Raw genomic sequence first — 19196 nt, forward strand, 5'->3', positions numbered from 1 at the left:
TGTTGCTTTTCCACTACATTGTGGGTAGTGCAGTCCTGAAAAAAGGAATCGTGTCATTCATTTCCACGCCCAGCACCTGGCATCACATCAGAACATCATAAACTATATGATGCTCCATGGTTATCTGTTGAACTAGTGACCGCATCTCTCTCTCATCTTTTACTTAGCTACAAATGAAAGACAGAAATGACAAGTACCACAGTAGTTGGTTGACAAATATAAGGTACTGGTGTGGTAATTACCTTGGAGTGGTTGATCTACTACTATTGACAGCTAACTCCTTCCTGTCAACTTTGTTGGCAGAGATCCTCTGAGGCCGTGACGGAAGCAGAAACTGGGTACTGCAGGGTTCAGCATTCTCTCTGAACCCTTGTTCAGAATAAAGTACATCACCTGTCATGTCAGGAGTAGGGAAAGGATTGTAGCTGTTGTAAGTTTCTGACAGAGGCTCCAGGGCAAGTGAGACCTGAAACAGACATGTATATAACATAAATTGTCTTTACCATTGACTAACTCAGTCTCTAGAATCCCTGCTTCATATGAATTAATTCCTTACAGGATTACATCTAACTTCCTGCCCTGCCGAACAGAAAAGGTACACTAATTCTTCTTTCATCCCTGACATAGACCAATTATGTATGCTTCTCTAAATGCATCCTATGTTTCACTGCTTTATGCCTTTATATAGAAGTGTATGTGCAGGTAGAGATGTCTTGTCTACCGTTTTCTTCAAGTTTTTACTCATTCTTTGTCCGTCAATATATCCATTATTAACAGAGCACTTTACTGTAGGCCAGGAATGATTAACTTCTTTAAACAGAGATGTTTCTGTCGTGATATAGCTCTATTAGGAAAGCCAATTCATCCAATTTGAACACACATGCACATGAACATACATGTATACAGAGAGGAGCCTCAGAGATGGTTTCTCTAGTCATCATTTTAATTAGATCAGGAACTCCTTGAAGGCACAGGCTACCTTAAATTTCCTACAGACTCTAAGCACAATTCCTATACACACACAGTACTCATGTATAATATGCCTAATAATACGATAAATAAAATAATACCTTACTGCTTAGTCCCTAGGTCTCTGTTATCAGGTGGGATGAGGAAGGAGAAATGCTAAGATGAAAAAACAATCACATTACCATTTCATTCCTATGACTTTAACATCTTTACTAAAAGACTCTCTCATCCTTTGAAAAAAGTCCAATGGAGAAAAGTCTCACAGAGAAATAAAAAATAAAATAAAATACAGTGTAAAGTTAAACCTCAGAGAAGAAAGTGAGTAATATATTAAAAAAAAAAAAAAAGGCTAGCATTGTTGAAAGGGTCAGGGTTCAATGTCAGCAAGCAGCAGAAATTGTTAAAGCAGCACAAGACAGCCAAACAAATGGTCTAACACAAAAATGGAAAATTGAAGCTAGTTTTTAATGTATTTCTGGGAATGTCACTGGAATATTTTGTGTAGAAAAACTGCTAAGGAAGAAATTCATTAAAATATATCTGGGTCGGGCCCGGCGTGGTGGCGCAAGTGGTTAAGGTCCTCGCCTTGCACGCCCGGGATCCCATGTGGGCGCCGGTTCTAATCCCGGCAGCCCCGCTTCCCATCCAGCTCCCTGCTTGTGGCCTGGGAAAGCAGTCGAGGATGGCCCAAGGCTTTGGGACCCTGCACCCGTGTGGGAGACCCAGAAGGGGCTCCTGGCTTCGGATCGGAATAGCATAGGCCGTAGCACTCACTTGGGGAGTGAATCATCGGACGGAAGATCTTCCTCTCTGTCTCTCCTCTCTGTATATCCGCCTTTCAAATAAAAATAAAATAAATTTAAAAAATATATATATATATATCTGGGTCTTGGGCCCAGCACAGTAGCCTAGTAGCTAATATCCTTGCCTTGCACACACTGGGATCCCATATGGGTGCCACTTCTTATCCTGGCGGCCCCGCTTCCCTTCTAGCTCCTGCTTGTGGCCTGGGAAAGCAGTCGAGGATGGCCAAAGGCATTGTGACCCTGCATCTGTGGGGGAGACATGGAAGAGGCTCCGGGCTCCTGGCTTCAGATTAGCTCAGCTCTGGCCAGTGCAGCTGCTTGGGGAGTGAATCAACAGACAGAAGATCCTCCTCTTTGTGTTCTTCCTTTATGTATAATCTAACTTTCCAACAAAAACAAATAAATCTCAAAATGTATTTGGGTCTTGATGAGAATGATCCTGTGAACCAGGCAATACAATGCTCTCCAAATCTACTCAACATTTTTTTTTAAAGATTTATTTTTATTATTTTTTCATTGGAAAGGCAGATATACAGAGAGGAGAGACAGAGAGGAAGATCTTCCGTCCGATGATTCACTCCCCAAGTGAGCGCAACGGGCCGATACTAGGCCAATCCGAAGCCAGGAGCCCCTTCTGGGTCTCCCACGCGGGTGCAGGTTCCCAAAGCTTTGGGCCGTCCTCGACTGCTTTCCCAGGCCACAGGCAGGGAGCTGGAAGGGAAGCGGGGCTGCCGGGATTAGAACCGGCGCCCATATGGGATCCCGGGCGAGGACCTTTAACCACTTGTACCACCACGCCGGGCCCTACTCAACATTTTGTACAAAGACAACTGACAGGAATATGGTAGGATGAGAACCCTGCAGGGCTCACATATAATCCCAGTTGCCCAAATGTTAATGTCATGAATTGCTCTCTTACCAGTTATTACTTGCTGAAAACTTCCACTGCATTCTAGAAACACGGGAGGCACTGGGAGCAAAGGTTGTATTCCTGGTCTTAACAGTGACTTGGCCACTGACCACTTGACCAGTAACTGACCACTGAGTTTTGCTCCAGTCCCAAGCAGATCTGAACCAGTAACAAAACAATTCATGGGCCTATGCTACCACTAGTCCTTGAAGGGTTGGATAAAGTCCAGACATGAGACTTAACTCTCTTACATCAAAGCACAGAGGATAGTCCTACTCCTGTTTGGTTAAATATTTAATGATATAAGCTCTGTGCTATCCGCTTGTAGTAAAGAGATTACTAAAACATGGTTTCTGAGGGCTAATGTTATGGCATAAAGAATGAAGCTACTGCTTACAATGCTAGTGGCCTGGCTGTTCTACTTCTGATCCAGCTCCCAACTGCTGTGTCTGGCAGAGTAGCAGAAGATGAGCCACACACTTGAGCCCTTGCATCTATGTGGGAGACTTGAATGAATTGTTCCTGGCTTCTAGCTTAGTCCTGGCCCAGCCCTGGCTGTTGTGGCCATTTTGGGAGTGAATCAGCTGATAAAGGATGTCTCTCTCAAGCAGGGAGAGCAACCATGGACTCTGACTCAGAGGATCATAGTATCTTGTAGGGCAAACTTAACAAAGCAATTTTAATATAAAGTGGTGAATTCCAAGATAAGGGTTATTAGTCCAGTAACATGGGATCTCATCTTGGCAAGAGCAGAGTAAGGAGTTCCAGGGATATGGTTTCCAGGATTGAAATGCAAACATCTGAGTTCAGAAACTTAATTATGAATTAGATGGATAAAGCTAAAAGGAGTTAAAGTAGAACACCAGGAGCATAGTCAAGAATATCAATTAAACTGTTGAAGTATAAACCAGAATATTGTTCCATTAACTCCTTTGAGTTCATGTGAATGCCTTTCCCACCCCACAATCTACCCGATACACTCCTGCACTCATCTTCTAAATCTTCACTCAGACCCTCATCAATCACACCCCTCTCACCGCATCTTCACTGCTCTGTCAACCCATTTATTGAGTTGTGGACAATTCCTACTGTATATAAACTCCTTTAATGTTTTAAACAAATATTGCTTCCTAAATATGTCTTCTCCAATGGAAATTACTTTCATTTGCTAACTTAAGGGAGGTTTGACTTACTTATGCCTTTCAAGCGCTATTTCCAGACTATCATTCTATCATCTAAATATGTCATTCTTCTTTTGAAGTTCACACAACCCATACATACCAAAAATCACCATGTTTCTCTCATCCATAACAGAGCAACCTCATCACTCTTCTAGCAATGCTTCAGGGTTTTCTAAGTTGCTGACAACTGTCCAATGTATTGATAACATTTTCTAGTATGAGAGAACAAATAAATATGTCTAGTTTTCAGACTTATGTTGCTCAACACAGTATTTTTTAAAACATTTGAAGAAATCAAATGTCTGACTTCTCTTAAAAAATGACAACATCTTGCTATGCTGGGTCTGCATTCCTACACAGTAAATATCAGGGTAGGACAGTGGCTTTATTCAAGGTCTGTGCTCCAGCTACAAGTTCTTAGCTCACCCAACGGGAGGCAGAGTAATAACTGCTTATTTATCATCATACCTGGCCTTTCATAAGAAAATGTACTTATAAAAAAAAAAAACCCCAAAAAAAAGAAAAAAGAAAATTTACTTATAGAAAAATTTTATCTTTTTATATATAAGTGAAATTGACATTTTCATAAATGTACAGCTTTATGAATACAGAAGTAACTACCACCATAATCAAGTGAGAGAACACATCACAAAACTTCCTATGTAGTGCTCCCTTCCCCTCACCTCTAACCTCTTAAGAGCTAACATTTAGAGCTTCACCTTTTCAAGAATGTCACGTAAATAGAACCACAGTAGATAACATTCTGAGATAAACTCCTTTCATAATGGTGTTGAGATCGTCTCGTGTGACGCACACATCTGTAGTTTATATTTTGGAACTGGGGGCAGGGACAGGAGGGAATCTTAAAAACGTTCATGGAAAATGTATACCGTAAAAGACTACACGGAGTTAAAATATTTCTACACCAAAACAAATCACTTTTAATTCCATTTTCTTGGACTTCCTATATACCTTTGTATCCCACTCTGAATGTATCTCATCCTCATTTATATTTCTGAGACAAACCACATTTGGCTTGATCCTGTTATTTATATTAGCCTCCACGTGCTAATATCTTACTTGAAATTTTAGGTTTAAGCTCATGGGCAATATGGCTATGTAGTTTTTTCTGTACTGCCCTTCTTTCATTTTAACATAAATATTTTACAAGCCTCAAAATAATTTTTGGAAGAGTCTATAAAAAACTGATGTTATGGCCCGTCGTGGTGGCGCAAGTGGTTAAGGTCCTTGCCTTGCACACCCGGGATCCCATATGGGCGCTGGTTCTAATCCCGGCGGACCCACTTCCCATCCAGCTCCCTGCATGTGGCCCGGGAAAGCTTTGGGACCCTGCACCCACGTGGGAGACCCGGAAGAGGCTCCTGGCTTTGGATCGGCATAGCATCGGCCGTTGCGCTCACTTGGGGAGTGAATCATCAGATGGAAGATCTTCCTCACTGTATATCTGCCTTTCCAATAAAAATAAAATAAATCTTTAAAAAAAAAAACTGATGTTATTTCTTTATATGTGTATAAGAATTTGTTAGGTTTTTTTTAGATTTATTTTTGGAAGGTTTTTTTTGAAATTTATTTTTATTTGAGACAGAGAGTTACAGAGAGAAGAAGAAATTCCATTAAAAAATTGTTGTAGATCTATCTTAAAAAAAAAAAAAACTACAGGGCTATTCAAGTTATCTTTCATCTTGAGTGAGTTTTGAAGAGTTTATGGTTTCCAAAAAATCAGCCCATTTTACCTAAGTTGTCAAATTCATGTTCATAATGCTGGCATCCCATATCGGAGCGCTGGTTCAGGTCCCGGCTGCTTTGCCTCAGATCCAGCTCCTAGCTGATGCTGCAGGAGAGGCACTGGGTAACGTTCTAAGTGCTTGGACACTTGTAAAGCACATGGGAGACCTATGCAGAGTTCCTGGTTCTTAGCTTCAGCATGGTCAACCCTGGCTGTTATGGTTATTTGGGGAATGAATCAGCAAATGGAAGATTTCTCACTGTCTCCTACCCTGATGCTCTCTGCCTTTCAATTAAATAAATAAATTAATTTACAAATTTAATGTGTAGAGTTGTTTGCAGCATTCCCTTAGTACTTGTGGTTTCTTCTTCCCTTCCTCTCTATTCTTTCTCTGTTCCTTTTGCTGATGCTCCTCCTTTTACAAAAGATTTATTACCTACTTATTCATTTGAAAGGCGGAGTTACATAGAGAGAGAGGGGAGAGTCGGAGAGAGAATCTTCTGTTTGCTGAGCCACTCCCTAGATGGCCTCAATGGGTTGAGCCGAAGCCAGGAGCTTCTTCTGGGTCTCCCACATGCGTGCAGGGGCCCAAGCAATGGACCATCTCGGTTGCTTTTCTCAGGCATATTAGTAGGGAGCTAAGTCAGTAATAGAGCATCCAGGATACTAACTAGTGCCCAAATGGGATGCCAACAGGCAGAGGTTTCATCTGTTACACCACAAGACCAGTCCCCAACATTTGTGGTTTCTGTAGATCACTGCCTTAACATTAGAATCAAGAAGAAAGTAAAATAATTCTTGTGTAAATACAAGAACAAGAAATACATGCATTTCAACAAAAGAAAACGGGGAAAGGCATTTCTTTATAGCAGAGACTATTCCTGATGGTGAGATATATAAACAGGACGTGACTGTCAACAAACACCATTATGAAGGCAGGTGCTGTTTTACAACTAGTTAAGCTGCTGCTTGAGATGCCTGTCTCCACTGCCTCGGCCCTGGGAGGCAGCAGATGAATGTGCAAAACCTTAATTACTTGTCATCCACATCAGAGGCCTGGGTGCAGTTTTTGGTTCCAACTCTGGTCTAGCTTAGCCCTGGCTGTTGTGGGCTTCTGTGGAGTGAGCAAGCAGGTGACACATCTCTCTCTTTCTCTTTAACTCTGCCTTTGAAGTAAGGGGGGGAGGGAATGAATAAATAAAAGGAACTTTAAAAAGAGAAGCAAATTTTAAAAGATCACATTAAGAAACAAACCAGAGGGCCCGGCGCGGTGGCGCAAGTGGTTAAGTCCTCGCCTTGCAACCCCGGGATCCCATATGGGCGCCGGTTCTAATCCCGGCAGCCCCACTTCCCTTCCAGCTCCCTGCTTGTGGCCTGGGAAAGCAGTGGAGGACGGCCCAAAGCTTTGGGAACCTGCACCCGTGCGGGAGACCCAGAAGAGGCTCCTGGCTTCGGATCGGCATAGTATCGGCCAGTTGCGCTCACTTGGGGAGTGAATCATCGGATGGAAGATCTTCCTCTCTCTCTCTCCTCTCTCTGTACATCCGCCTTTCCAATGAAAAAATAATAAAAATAAAAAAAATCTTTAAAAAAAAAAGAAACAAACCAGAAAAAAGGAATCAGTATGTGTAATAAACACATGGTTAAAACAGAAAAGGTACTGAAATTGGAATAGGTTTTTTTTTTTTTTAGTTTATTTTTATTTATTTAAAAGGCAAAGAAACAGAAATCTTCTATCTGCTGGTTTATGTCCCAGATACATTCAATAGCTAGTGCTGGGCCAGGTCAAAACCAGAAACCCACTCAAAGAGAAAGCAGTGAGTGGATTCTGGCATAAGTCAACTCATTGATCCTCTGCTTGTAGGCACCGGACCCATGTTTTGGGTCTCGGATATTCCACTTCCTGCCCAGCTCCCTGCTTGTGGCCTGGGAAAGCAGCAGAGGATGGCCCTGGTGGCTGGTCCCCTGGACCTACATGGGAGACTTGAATGAAGCTCCTGACTTCTGGCTTCATATAGCTCAGTTCCAGCCACTGAGGCCATTTGGGGAGTGAATCAGCAGATGTAGAGACAGAGAAAGATCCCCATCTCGAATGGGAGTACCTTCGGAGGCCGAGAACTCTGAGGTCACCCATCTCCATTTGGATCTCCCACATGGGATGGAAGAAGCCCACACCCTGCCTTGCAGGATCCAAGGTCATCGGAACGACAACCAGGAGCACTGAGCGGTCCGCAGAAACAAAACAGTAAACTTCCTTCGGGACTAGGGAGAGGAGCTTTCTCTGGTTCTTGCCTGGTTCTGACTTTGGTTCCCCACTCTCTCTCATAATGACCATCAGGATTGCTCCTGAAAAACCCCTCAAAACAAATTAACAAATAAACAAACAAAAAAACCTAGAATAGATGGAGAACAGCAAGGAAAGATTAGAAACAGGAAATGGGCAGTGGGGATGCACTTATAACTCACTGGGTAGGACACGAAGATTGGTTGCTCCTCACTAGGGTATTGAAGATTTCTCTGCACACCCCTCCTAAAACCGTTCACCTAAACTGTTGACATATGTCTTGTTACAGTTATAGAGTTAGACTACCCGAAAAACAGCCAGGTTCTGCAAAATCATGCTTCAACGCTATGAACTGCTAAATACTAAAATTAAAATAGACATGAGACAGCTGAATAGTAATCTATAGCCATTTTAAGGTGTATAGAACCCAGCTGTATATAAACTAATAATTGTAATAATGTAGAAGTCATTGGATGTGGTTCAGAACTTGCACTCTTTTTTTTTTGTTTGTTTTTGTTTTATCTCTCTCTTTGAACATGCTGGTTACACAATACCATGTCAACTAATTCCATTACGTTATAAATTATTACTGATGTAATGTTGGGGCTTTTAATTGATTGGGATGATACTTTGTCGGCTCTATCTTCAGACCAGAGACTGTCTCCCCATGAAACTGTTGAACTTATCTGGACAATAAGATGCTGGACTCTATGCTTTGTAGATGCTTGCAAGGGAAAAATCTCAACTGAATTTGAACTGTGGTAATGCAACAAGATGGAAGAATTCACCGGGGGGTGAGGGGAGCGGGTTTTGGGGAGGGGAGGGGAAGAAAAAAAGATCCCCATCTCTCCTTTTCTGTGAATCTGCCTCTCTAGTTAAAAGAAAAAAAAAGTGTCTTTAATTTTGTATTTATTTATTGACTTGAGAAGCAGAGCAGCGAAGAGAGACAGGGAGGGAGAGAGAGAGGGAATCAGAGTCAGTCTCATTGGCTAGTTCACTTTTCAAACTCAGTCTAGGTTTCAAAGGTGGGTGGCAGGACCCAACTACCTAAGTCATTATAGTTGTTTCTAAAATGTTAATAAAATGAATGGAATTCCTGTAACATGCAGTTATTTCGCAAGAAAAAAGTTTTAAGTCTCACATGGATGATAAAAATTGGAAAAAGGGGGCCCGGTGCAGTAGCCTAGCAGCTGAAGTTCTTGCCTTGCATTTTCTAGGATCCCATATGGGCACAGGTTCATATCCCAGTAGCCTTGCTTCCCATTCAGCTCCCTGAATGTGGTCTGGAAAAGCAGTGGGAGACCTGGGTGGAAACTCCTGGCTCCTGGCTTCGGACTGGCTCAGCTCTGGCCGTCATAGCCAGTTGGGGGAGTGAATCAGAGGATGGAAGATCTTTCTCTCTGTTTCTCCTTCTCTCTGTAAATCTGACCTTCCAACTAAAAGCCAAATGGTGAAAGAATGCCTAGTGAATGCAGAATTTGTATGCAACAAATGCTATTTTTATATGTTAGTCTAATTAAATTTATAGTTGGTCAGCTTGTTAGTGGTATGGCTGCAAACATAACAAGCAAGTTAAATGAAAGTGTTAATGTTTGTTGGGGTTGGTGTTGTGGTGCTGCCAAACTGCTCCTGACATTGTGATGCCCCATACGGAGTACTGGTTTGACTACTGGCCACTCTGCTTCCCATCCAGCTTTCTGCTAATGCACCTGACAAGGCAGAGGGTCAACTACCTAGGCTCCTGTCACGCGGGCAAGACACTTAGATGAGGTTCTTGGCATGCCTGGCTTTGACCTGTCCTATTTCTGGTGCTCAGCCATCTGCAAAGTGAATCAGTGAATGGAAGAGCTGTATATCTCCTCTGTCAAGCAAATAAAGTTTATTTTAAAAGGCATTTCTCCCACTGTAGTTGAAAGGAAAATAACTTCTAGAGAGCTGAATTTTAGTACCAATGTGAATTCTGATACGATTGAACATTCATTGGATGTGATGCCTATGACAAACCTATCATCAACAAAAGGAATATTTCTCTGAATTGGGAAAGTCTTGGAAAGCATACTGAAAACTGCTGACCATGCTCCTGCAGTTGTCTTTGTTGATAATGTACATTTTTAAAACCTAAATTCCAGGTGGCAACATTTTGCAAATAAACAAATTCAAAATCTATTCAGCATCTTCTTTGCCTAAAAAGGTAAAATTCAAACAACACATGCATATAATTAACACCTAAAACCTATTCCAACATTGTGCTTGATAAACTGGATAGACAGTCATGGTAGCCTGTTCTAACCACATGGACAAGGGCGGTGTTAAATGTGTTTGAGTTTGAGTTAACATTTTTCTGCTTATGCTGCCCAAGGTGATATCCCAGCCTCAAATCACCAGCTCAGACTGATCAGGGAAGGCCATTTTCATTGAGATTATAGCCTATGTAACAAGCTGAATATATTCAAATTCATTCAAAGGAACCACATAATTGGTCATTGAATCCATTTTGATGATTATATCACAAAATTTATTTTGCAAGGAACAATCTGTCCTATGTTTTCATATTTTCTATACTAAATAGGAGCTCTGGATATGAAGTAGACTCCTGAATTAGAAAATGAAGAACTGATATCTCTAAATGATTTTTAAAATTTCAGACTTTTACAACACTTCTACCTTTTTCAATTTTTTAAAACTTTTATTTAAAAGGCAGAGGCAGACAAACCTTCTATATTGCTGATTTACTCCCTAAATACCCACAATAACTGAGACTGAGCAAAGCCAAAGCCTACAGCCTAAAACTTAATTCGGGTATCCCACGTGGGTGGCAGAGACCCAAGTACTTGAGCCATCTTCTGTTGCCGCCCAGTGTATGCACAAGTGGGAGGATGGATGGAGAGCGGAGTGGGCACTTGAAGTCGGCCTCCAGCGTGATATGCGGGCGTGGTAAGCAGCGCCTTAAACACTGTGCCAAATGCCTACCCCCTCCTTTCTTAATATATACTGAAAGTATAACATATGGAGGTGAATGACGCATGGTATAATACTTAGGATTAGCTATGATGTTTGAAATCTTTAATGCTACAAATATCTTAGGAATAGAATCCTACATCAAAACTATCTTGTCAAGAGTCTACCTTTGTTTGGAAATATGTATGTTTATGAATGGTTATGTAACTGAATGAAAACTAAAGGAATGCTGTAATGATCACTATATACAAAATACATGATATCAACAATTTGATACAGAAGGAAAATCACTAAGTTTCTGGCCAAATTAAAGAAATGGATTTCAGAAAAATTAAACTCTTCTTTCTCAATTTAAAATTTAAAGAAACTGTGTATATACACATGTAACTATGAAGGTATGTATATTTTATATCACACACTTATAAAATATCATGAGCTTGGTATCTTAAAATGTCTGATTTTTTTGGTGGTTGATTATTACAGCCAGACTCATGTTATTTCTGACATGTGATCAACACTAATGAAATATATAAAATACAGCTCTACTGTAATGACTACGTAATCAGCTATATCTATTTCTCCTGAGGTTTCCACTTTCTGGATGGGCTATACCTGACTTTCCCCTGTGCATCAACACTGAAAGCATTTCCTTCAGCTTTCAGCTGATCAGGGATTCCCAGGCTTTGTCAGCTCAGGGTTGTCCTTTGAGGCAGCAAAGCGTGATACAGCAAGAATTCAAGCTCCATTATTAATTGTGTGCGTGTTTTTTAAAGTCATTTTAAATGAACATAATACATGCATAAAACAAGTTCTACAATTTTGTTACTAAAAAGTTCCTCATTTAGACTACTTTACTTTCCCAGAGAAAATAGGTTTTTTCAACTCCTGTTGTGATATGTAGTTCTAGAACACTACATAAAATGGTTATATTAAAGATTAATCTATATATCTTAATTTTTCCTGTGTTATCAGGTACTATCTTTGTTTTTTTTCTTAAAATTATTTGAAACTCCTCAGTGCATGCAGGTGAACCCAAGAACCACAATAGTGAGCAGCCCAGACAAGGCCAGGGAATGACACCCACCAGCATACATTTGGCGCAGGTAGGGGGCGAACCAAGCAAGGTCAGTTCACATCACCCACTGGCGAATCTGAGCACCAGAATGGAGTGTGGGTCAGGCCAAGTCCGGTTGCAACACCAACCTGAGCTGGAATTGGGGGTGGGCTGGGATGTGCCAGGCTAGAGCACCCAATGGCAAAAGCTGAGGCAAGACATGCCATCTCAGACCAGGACACAGCACCCAACAAGCACATGCAAGACCTCGGGCAGAGGGGGAGGGGTAAAGCTGGTAGGGCAAATGTGGAGGGCTTCCCTGCAGAAACACCACTACCACTGGAGAGTGCGAGTTGGGATGGGGGTAGACCAGACTGGAGAGAGCTACAACACCTGTGGGCCTCATGTGAGCTAGATTAGGGAAAAGCCAGGCTGGGCTGACTGTTCCTACTGGTGCAAGTGTAGATCAGAGTGGGTGTGGGTTGGCTGGGCTTTGCTGCAGCATCAGCTGGCAGATGCTGGCACTAGGGGCTAATTCTGTCAAGCTAAACTGCAGAACCATCTGGAAAGTGCATGATCCGGGAGTGTGCCCAGGAGGGAATTAGTGGGCACCTCCCTCTTGAGTTACCACTCCCACAGGAGAGCATGAAAACCAGGACTGGGGGCAGGTGTGGCTGGACAGAGTGGCACCCACCAGCATGTGTGCGGGCTGGATAGTAGGTTGGTTGGGTTGAACTAAGCTTCAATGCCCATTGACATGTGTGACAGCTGAATGGGATGTGGGACAGACTGGACCAGTCTGCCATACATACTGGCAAGCATGGGTATCAGGGCAGGGGACGGGTCTGGGGGGGGGGTTGGTTATTAGGCATCGCCCTGACTAGGCTGCAGCTCCCACTGGTTTGTGTGAGGGCCAAGAATGTGGTGGGCAGAATCAGGCTAGACTGCAACACCAATTGGTTCTTGTAGAAGACAGGACTGGAAACAGAACTGATCCAGCATGTGCAACCACCAACATATGCGTAAGCTGATTGGGGTGAGACTGTGCTGGACCCTGTACTAGCATGCACACGCAGGAATCAGGCCTGGGATCACTTTAGACAAAGTTTCTTTGAGGATTCCTCCAACTGAACTGCTAATTTCAGAAACCCAACCATGAAGAGAAGTGCAGGTTCCATGGTCTGACCATGGAGTGCAAGTGTCAAAGCTGAGCCTCCTCAGAAGCTCAGATTGAACAGTAGACGGCAAATCCAAGTGCACATGGAGGATATGGCAGCCTATTGAAACTTGCAGAGGATACCTGGTACCACTACAAGACGGAGGACAGAACAAATCAATATGTACCCCAGCCATGTGTTGGCAGTGAAAATTTGAGCTAACAAAAACTCTACGGTAGACTGTGTCAGCCAGTGGATTCTGGAGAGATTTAATCGTGTTTGGAAATGGCAATACTGGCAGCAATTCAGAACTGTTGAACTATCAAAACGACTTGAGCAGGACCCTCAGAGCAAGCCCTATGTTGAGGACCTGGGATGGGTGGGAGGCTGGGTGGGGCTTCTCACTTTATTCTTCCCTTATCCCAGGTCTAGAAAAAAATAATAATGTGGAAACAATGGTCTTACCCATTTTCCTGTAGCCCTTGACCCTTTGTGCCCTAACCAACTATGTAAAGATTATCACAATAAAATAATAATAAAAAAATATTTTTTTTTTGCAAGGAAGGATGAGTAAGAGAGAGAGAGAGAATGAGAGAGAGAGAGAGAGAGTCCTTTCACTAGTTAACTCCTCAAACGGCTTTAACAACCAGGGCTGGGATAGGTGCCTGAAATTCCAGTTGAGTCTCTCACACGAGTGGCAGGGACCAAGCACTTGGACCATCCTTTGCTGTCTTTTATGCACATTAGCAGGGATCTGGATGGGAAGTGGAGCACCTAGGAGTCAAATCGGTACTCTGACAAGGGATGCCAGATTCGGGATGCTGGTGTGGCAAGCAGTAAGTTTAACTCCTGCAGAACACTAGCCCTAGGCACTATGCTGTGATTTCCCAGAATGGAAGAATTTAGCTCTGTTTCATATCTGTTCACTTCCCCTATTCTTTTAACCTGCTAAAAGGATAATATTATAACCACCAATTCCTGATCTAACCAAAACTACAATATAAAGAACATGTACTTTATTTACAGCTGAACAAGGAGATATTTCAGTTATGATTTTCCCTCCCATACAATTTTTCCTCAAAATGGTAACTGCCATTGATTCCTAATTTGCTTTGTATTTATTATTCCTACTATTAATTCAATTCCAAGTTATTTGCCAATTGTCTCAATCTCTTAGATTTTCAGATACATCAGTTATTTTCTAACTTTTACTTTTTGAGGACTCTCTCCCAGTTCCTAAGGACATGTTTTGATTTGGACTAGCTGCCATTGCTGGCTCTCCCTTTATGCTAAATTAAAGAATTCTGCCTCTCTCCTATGGGGAACTCATATTTCCTACACCTCATTCTGTCTTCTTTCTTAGTTCATGCCCTCCTTCTGGTAGAAGTTCTTTGGCTGCTTTTGCAGAAAAGGCGTGAGAGAAGTAAAAATTTTTGAGATGTTGTTCACATCAAAACTTCCCTATTCTGCCCTTATCTAGGTAAGATACATCACTGAAGAGAATTCTAAGCCATTTTTCATTCACCATTCTGAAAACACTGTTTCTGGCCCCTCTTCAGATGCCTGAAGCCATACTACTCAATACTCTACTCTATATGACTTTTTTTTTCTACCTCAGAAGCTGGTAGCTCTTGCCTTTGTTTTTAATGTCCTCAACTGTCACAATGATATATACTTTTCTGTAAGTCAGTTTCAACAACTGTATTCAATAGCCCTTTGAAAAAATTAATATTAAGGGCCCGGTGGCCTGGCCTAGTGGCTAAAGTCCTCGCCTTGAATGCGCCAGGATCCCATATAGGCGCAGGTTCTAATCCCGGTAGCTCCATTTCCCAGCCAGCTCCCTGCAGTACCAGTACCGTCCGTTGCGGCTCACTTGGGGAGTGAATCATCAGATGAAAGATCTGTCTCTCCTCCTCTCTGTATATTTGACTTTGTAATAAAATAAATAAATCTTTAAAAAAATTAATATTAAAATTTAAAATTATTTTGTTGTGAAAAACTTAAAACCTACATAAAGCTAGAAAAGATACAATGAACGTAGGCAATCATGATCTAGCTTTAATGATTAACAGTACCTAGTTTACCCTATTTCACTTATTCCTTTCTTTAAGCTATACGTTGCTCATGGATTGTTATGAAGCAAATATCGCATACTATAATATTTCTTCCACAGACACGTTAGCAGTAAGCAGCAGCTAAGAAATTACCACTATTTTCAGCTAGACTGCTTTATGATACAAAGTTATGCCACCATCAAAAAAGCATAAACAAATCATTCACAGCATCTTGAAGTTATCAATGAAATGTTAATATGTTAAATTTAACATATTAATAAAAATGTAACAAATACAACAAAATGCTAAGTTCACTTTATTGGAGCATTTTTATCCATATTCTACTAACACAACTCTAGGCTGTGGTTTTGTAACACATTCTTGTATTACACGATATTGGATATTTCCTCCGTACTGGGCTTTTTTTTAAAAACTGATTTCTTGATTTGCTATGTGAATTTTAGAGGACACTGCACAAAGTATAAATTCCCTGAAATTTCTAAGAGATTAGAGTGTTTAGAGTTCTCTAGGAAGTTCTTTTAAAAACGATCCAAAAAAAAAAAAAAAAAGATCCAAAAGAAAAAAAATAGTCATCTTCTATGCTTTCTCCTAGCATTCTGGGCATGCTTACAGCACACATGTATTCTAGAAAACCAAATGAAAGGACCATCACACACTGCTGCATCCTAACTTGCCAGTGGCACATAATAGTGCATTAAAAACATTTAAGCTGAATCACTGAGTAAATACAATAAAGACATTATTTACATGATTCAATTATTGCTTGGTACTCTGTTGAGAATTATAGGGAAAGCAAAGCAAAGAGAAAACACAGGCTTACCTTTCAGGAAATTTGGAAGCAGTAAGAGCTTACCATTAATAAACAATTTTGGACACTACTTTAACCATCTCATGATTTTCTCCCCAAATAGGTAGAACTGTCAGAGCTGGGCTAGGCCAAAGGCAGAAGCCAGGAGCTTCATCTGAGTCTGCTGTGTGGGTGGCAGCAATGCATCACTTGGGCCAACTTCTGTTGCTTTGCGAGGTCATTAGTGGGGAGCTGGATTGGAAGTGGAGCAGCTGGCACAGAACTGGGGTTCATTTGGGATGTCAGTGGCACAGGTGGTGGCTTCACGCTCTGTTTATTCTCTATTTGATCCTGTATGAACTTTTTTGAAGACTATTTCTATGCATGACTTTCCAAACATTTTTTTTCTGCATCAAAATAAACTTTTTTAAAATTCTATTTTCCAAGACTTTTGATGTGCTCTTAAATATAAGATTATAACTGAGCAATGACTTTATAATACTTTTTATGAATTCAACACAATGCAGAGAATGAATATAGTCGGTATGAAGGAATTCTGGAACTTGAGATGGCAGTAAATCACTAAGTGGATTTGGATATGAGGGGAAAAAAAGATAGGTTGTAGTTTCTGGGTAAAACATGGGAAAAGCTAAGAGACGGGAATCAGCATGATATGTGGAACTCATGCAAAATACTACAGAAGACTCAAGTATTTTTGTCCAAAAATCTTATTCTATGCAGCAAAGAAATAAGTCACTTCTTACCTGGAGTTCTCCAAGTTTCTTAGACGTTGGTGAAACAATGGCAAAAAACCCATTGATTTGATGGGTTGGAGAAAGCTGAGCTAGTCCACTGATTTGAACTCTACCAACTGGAAGATGATCAAGTCTGGTGATTACTTCCAGCACCAACACAGCCATATCTAATCAGAAACAACAACAAAGGACTCAGATATGTTTCATTTATCTTTGTTTCTCCGGAAGTAGACAGAGGGCTACATACGGTAAAATTTCCTTTACTTAATTTAAAATATACCAGGCACTTACCATACCATTCTGAGGATGAGAAATTGTGAACTCAAAATCAAAAGAAAAAAAATTTAGAGAACTGACACCTTGCACTAGGAAAAAAAAATTTAGAGGAAAAAATACTTAACATACTAAATATTTGAAGCCCCATACTTTTAAAAGAGGTCCTCATTGTGAAATTTAAAAGCAACATGTCTCAGGCCTTTCATTCTTATTATTTCTAGCTCTGAATCAGACAAAAGGCTTCTCTTGCATAGCTGGAAGGGCAAGACCCTATCCTCCCGGGAATACACGACTGCTTACTCAATATTTAAAGCACTAAGCTACTGAGAACACCTGCAGTTAACAGGAACAGAAGCTCCTTAACCATATTTTTCAATTAGTTACTTAGGCATAATACATGCATGGTCATAGTTCCTTTCAGGAAAAACATTTTGAGGCAATATGGACTCTTAAGATCATTTTAAGGTAGTATAATTTCTGAATGTATTCCACATTTGTTCAACACTATAATGAAAAGCAGATAGGACTTAAAATTAGAAGCTCAAGCTTGTGTCTCAATTCCAAGATTCAAAGGTACTGCTGAGCAAGTAGTCTGCCAAAGAGGCATCAAAGAATCCGTATCACTGATGTGTGAAGAATTAGGGTCCTTCACACAGAACATCTCATACAGGGTCCTCGCATGGGCTACTTGTCGAATGATTGTTACATACATCTTCAGACAAGTTACTTAACATATTGTAATTTTTGTCTTAACTACTCATGGGGATTATCTAAAAATCATATGAGCTAATGGATGTAAAAATGCTTTGTACATTATAAAATGATGTATATGTCTACAACAAGGAAAACAGACCAAGATTTGTTGACTGTTCACTAACAATCCAGTTCTTCCCTGCCTCATTACATTTCTTACCTCTCCCACCCCCACAAGCCATCACTTTTTTTTTTTTAAAGACTTATTTTATTGGAAGGACAGATTTACACAGAAGAGAGACAGAAAGATCTTTCATTCACTGGCTCACTCTCCAAATGGCTACAAAAGCTGGAGCTGAGCCAATCTCAACCTGGGAGCCAGCAGCTTCTTCCAGGTCTCCTATATGGGTGCCAGGTCCCAAGCACTTGGGTTGTCCTTCGCTGCTTTTCTGGGTCACAAGCAAGGAGCTGGATAGAAAGTAGAGTATCTGGGACACAAACCAGAGCCTAAATGGGATCCTGGTGCTTAGAGTTGGAGGATTAGCCAATTGAACCATTGTGCTGGGCCCTCATTAAGTCTCTTAATGGCTCTATAATATTGACACTTCCGTCTTAATTTGGAAATAGGTTTGGATAAATAGTAGGCAACAATCCTACATTTACAGGAAGCCTGTGTTCCTCTCATTCAATCAGGCTGCTGCTTTGGAACAGTATATAGAAGGTGATTGGTCAGCTCTCAGAACTCATTTTATAGATGAGGATACAGGGTCGGAGAAGGGAAGAGACTTTCTCCAAATCTCCAAGATTGCAACACTAACCTAAATGTGTACATGTTCAGATGCCACCTACAATGTTTCGTTGTATCATGGGATGTTCAAACAAATGCTTGACATTTTGATTATACTACACATAGATGTCCTCTCCTTTATGTAACTTGAAATCACTCCTCTTTCATTAAAACTTAGTTTTTCCATGCCAAGAGTACCTCTGGGTGTCTTTTGACAGCAATGATTGCTTCAACCTACTACTGTACCTAAACTTCCTTGTGAAGTTAGAATTAGAAACCACTGTGAATAATGTTTTGCTGATTCATTTTTGCAATCCTCATAGCATCTAGCATAATGTCAAGCAGAGAACATCTGGTGCCTGGATTGTATGATGTCTGTGAAACTACTTGGTATGGCCCTGCCAAGGCAATTACAGGAAGGGCTCAAAATCCAATACATTTATAGCAGGCTAATTTATTTCAAAATTTATTTTTATTTTATGTAAAGATTTACCTTGTGCACTTAAAATGCAGAATTAGAGAGAAAGATAGACAGACTCTTCAATCCACTGGCTCACTCCCCAAATGGCTGCAACAGCCCAGACTGAGTCAGGCTGAAGCCAGGAGCCTGGAATTGCTTTGTGGTCTCCCACATGGACCCAAGCACCTGGGTCATCTTCTGCTTCTTTTCAGGGCACATTAGCAGGGAGCTGGATTGGAGTGAAGCAGCCGGTACACGAACTCATACACATGTGGGATGCCAGCATTGCAGGTGGCA

At 41.1% G+C, this 19196-nt stretch overlaps 1 protein-coding gene across 5 annotated transcripts in view; it reads right to left on the bottom strand.

Moving 5' to 3' along the window:
* The window catches only part of C2CD3 (C2 domain containing 3 centriole elongation regulator), a 113218-nt gene that overhangs the window by 87562 nt on the left and 6460 nt on the right, over positions 1 to 19196 (bottom strand). For all 5 annotated transcript variants that reach the window (XM_040964293.1, XM_040964292.1, XM_040964294.1 and 2 more), the window contains exons 3-4: positions 16693 to 16850; positions 243 to 466 (exon numbers count right to left, since the gene is read on the bottom strand). In XM_040964293.1, coding sequence (XP_040820227.1) covers positions 243 to 466; positions 16693 to 16850 — 382 coding nt within the window. The remainder of the gene's footprint in view (positions 1 to 242; positions 467 to 16692; positions 16851 to 19196) is intronic.

The sequence above is a fragment of the Ochotona curzoniae genome, unplaced genomic scaffold, assembly GCF_017591425.1.
Source record: "Ochotona curzoniae isolate NIBS_2020 unplaced genomic scaffold, NIBS_Ocur_1.0 scaffold_3223, whole genome shotgun sequence".
Taxonomy (NCBI): Eukaryota; Metazoa; Chordata; class Mammalia; order Lagomorpha; family Ochotonidae; genus Ochotona; species Ochotona curzoniae.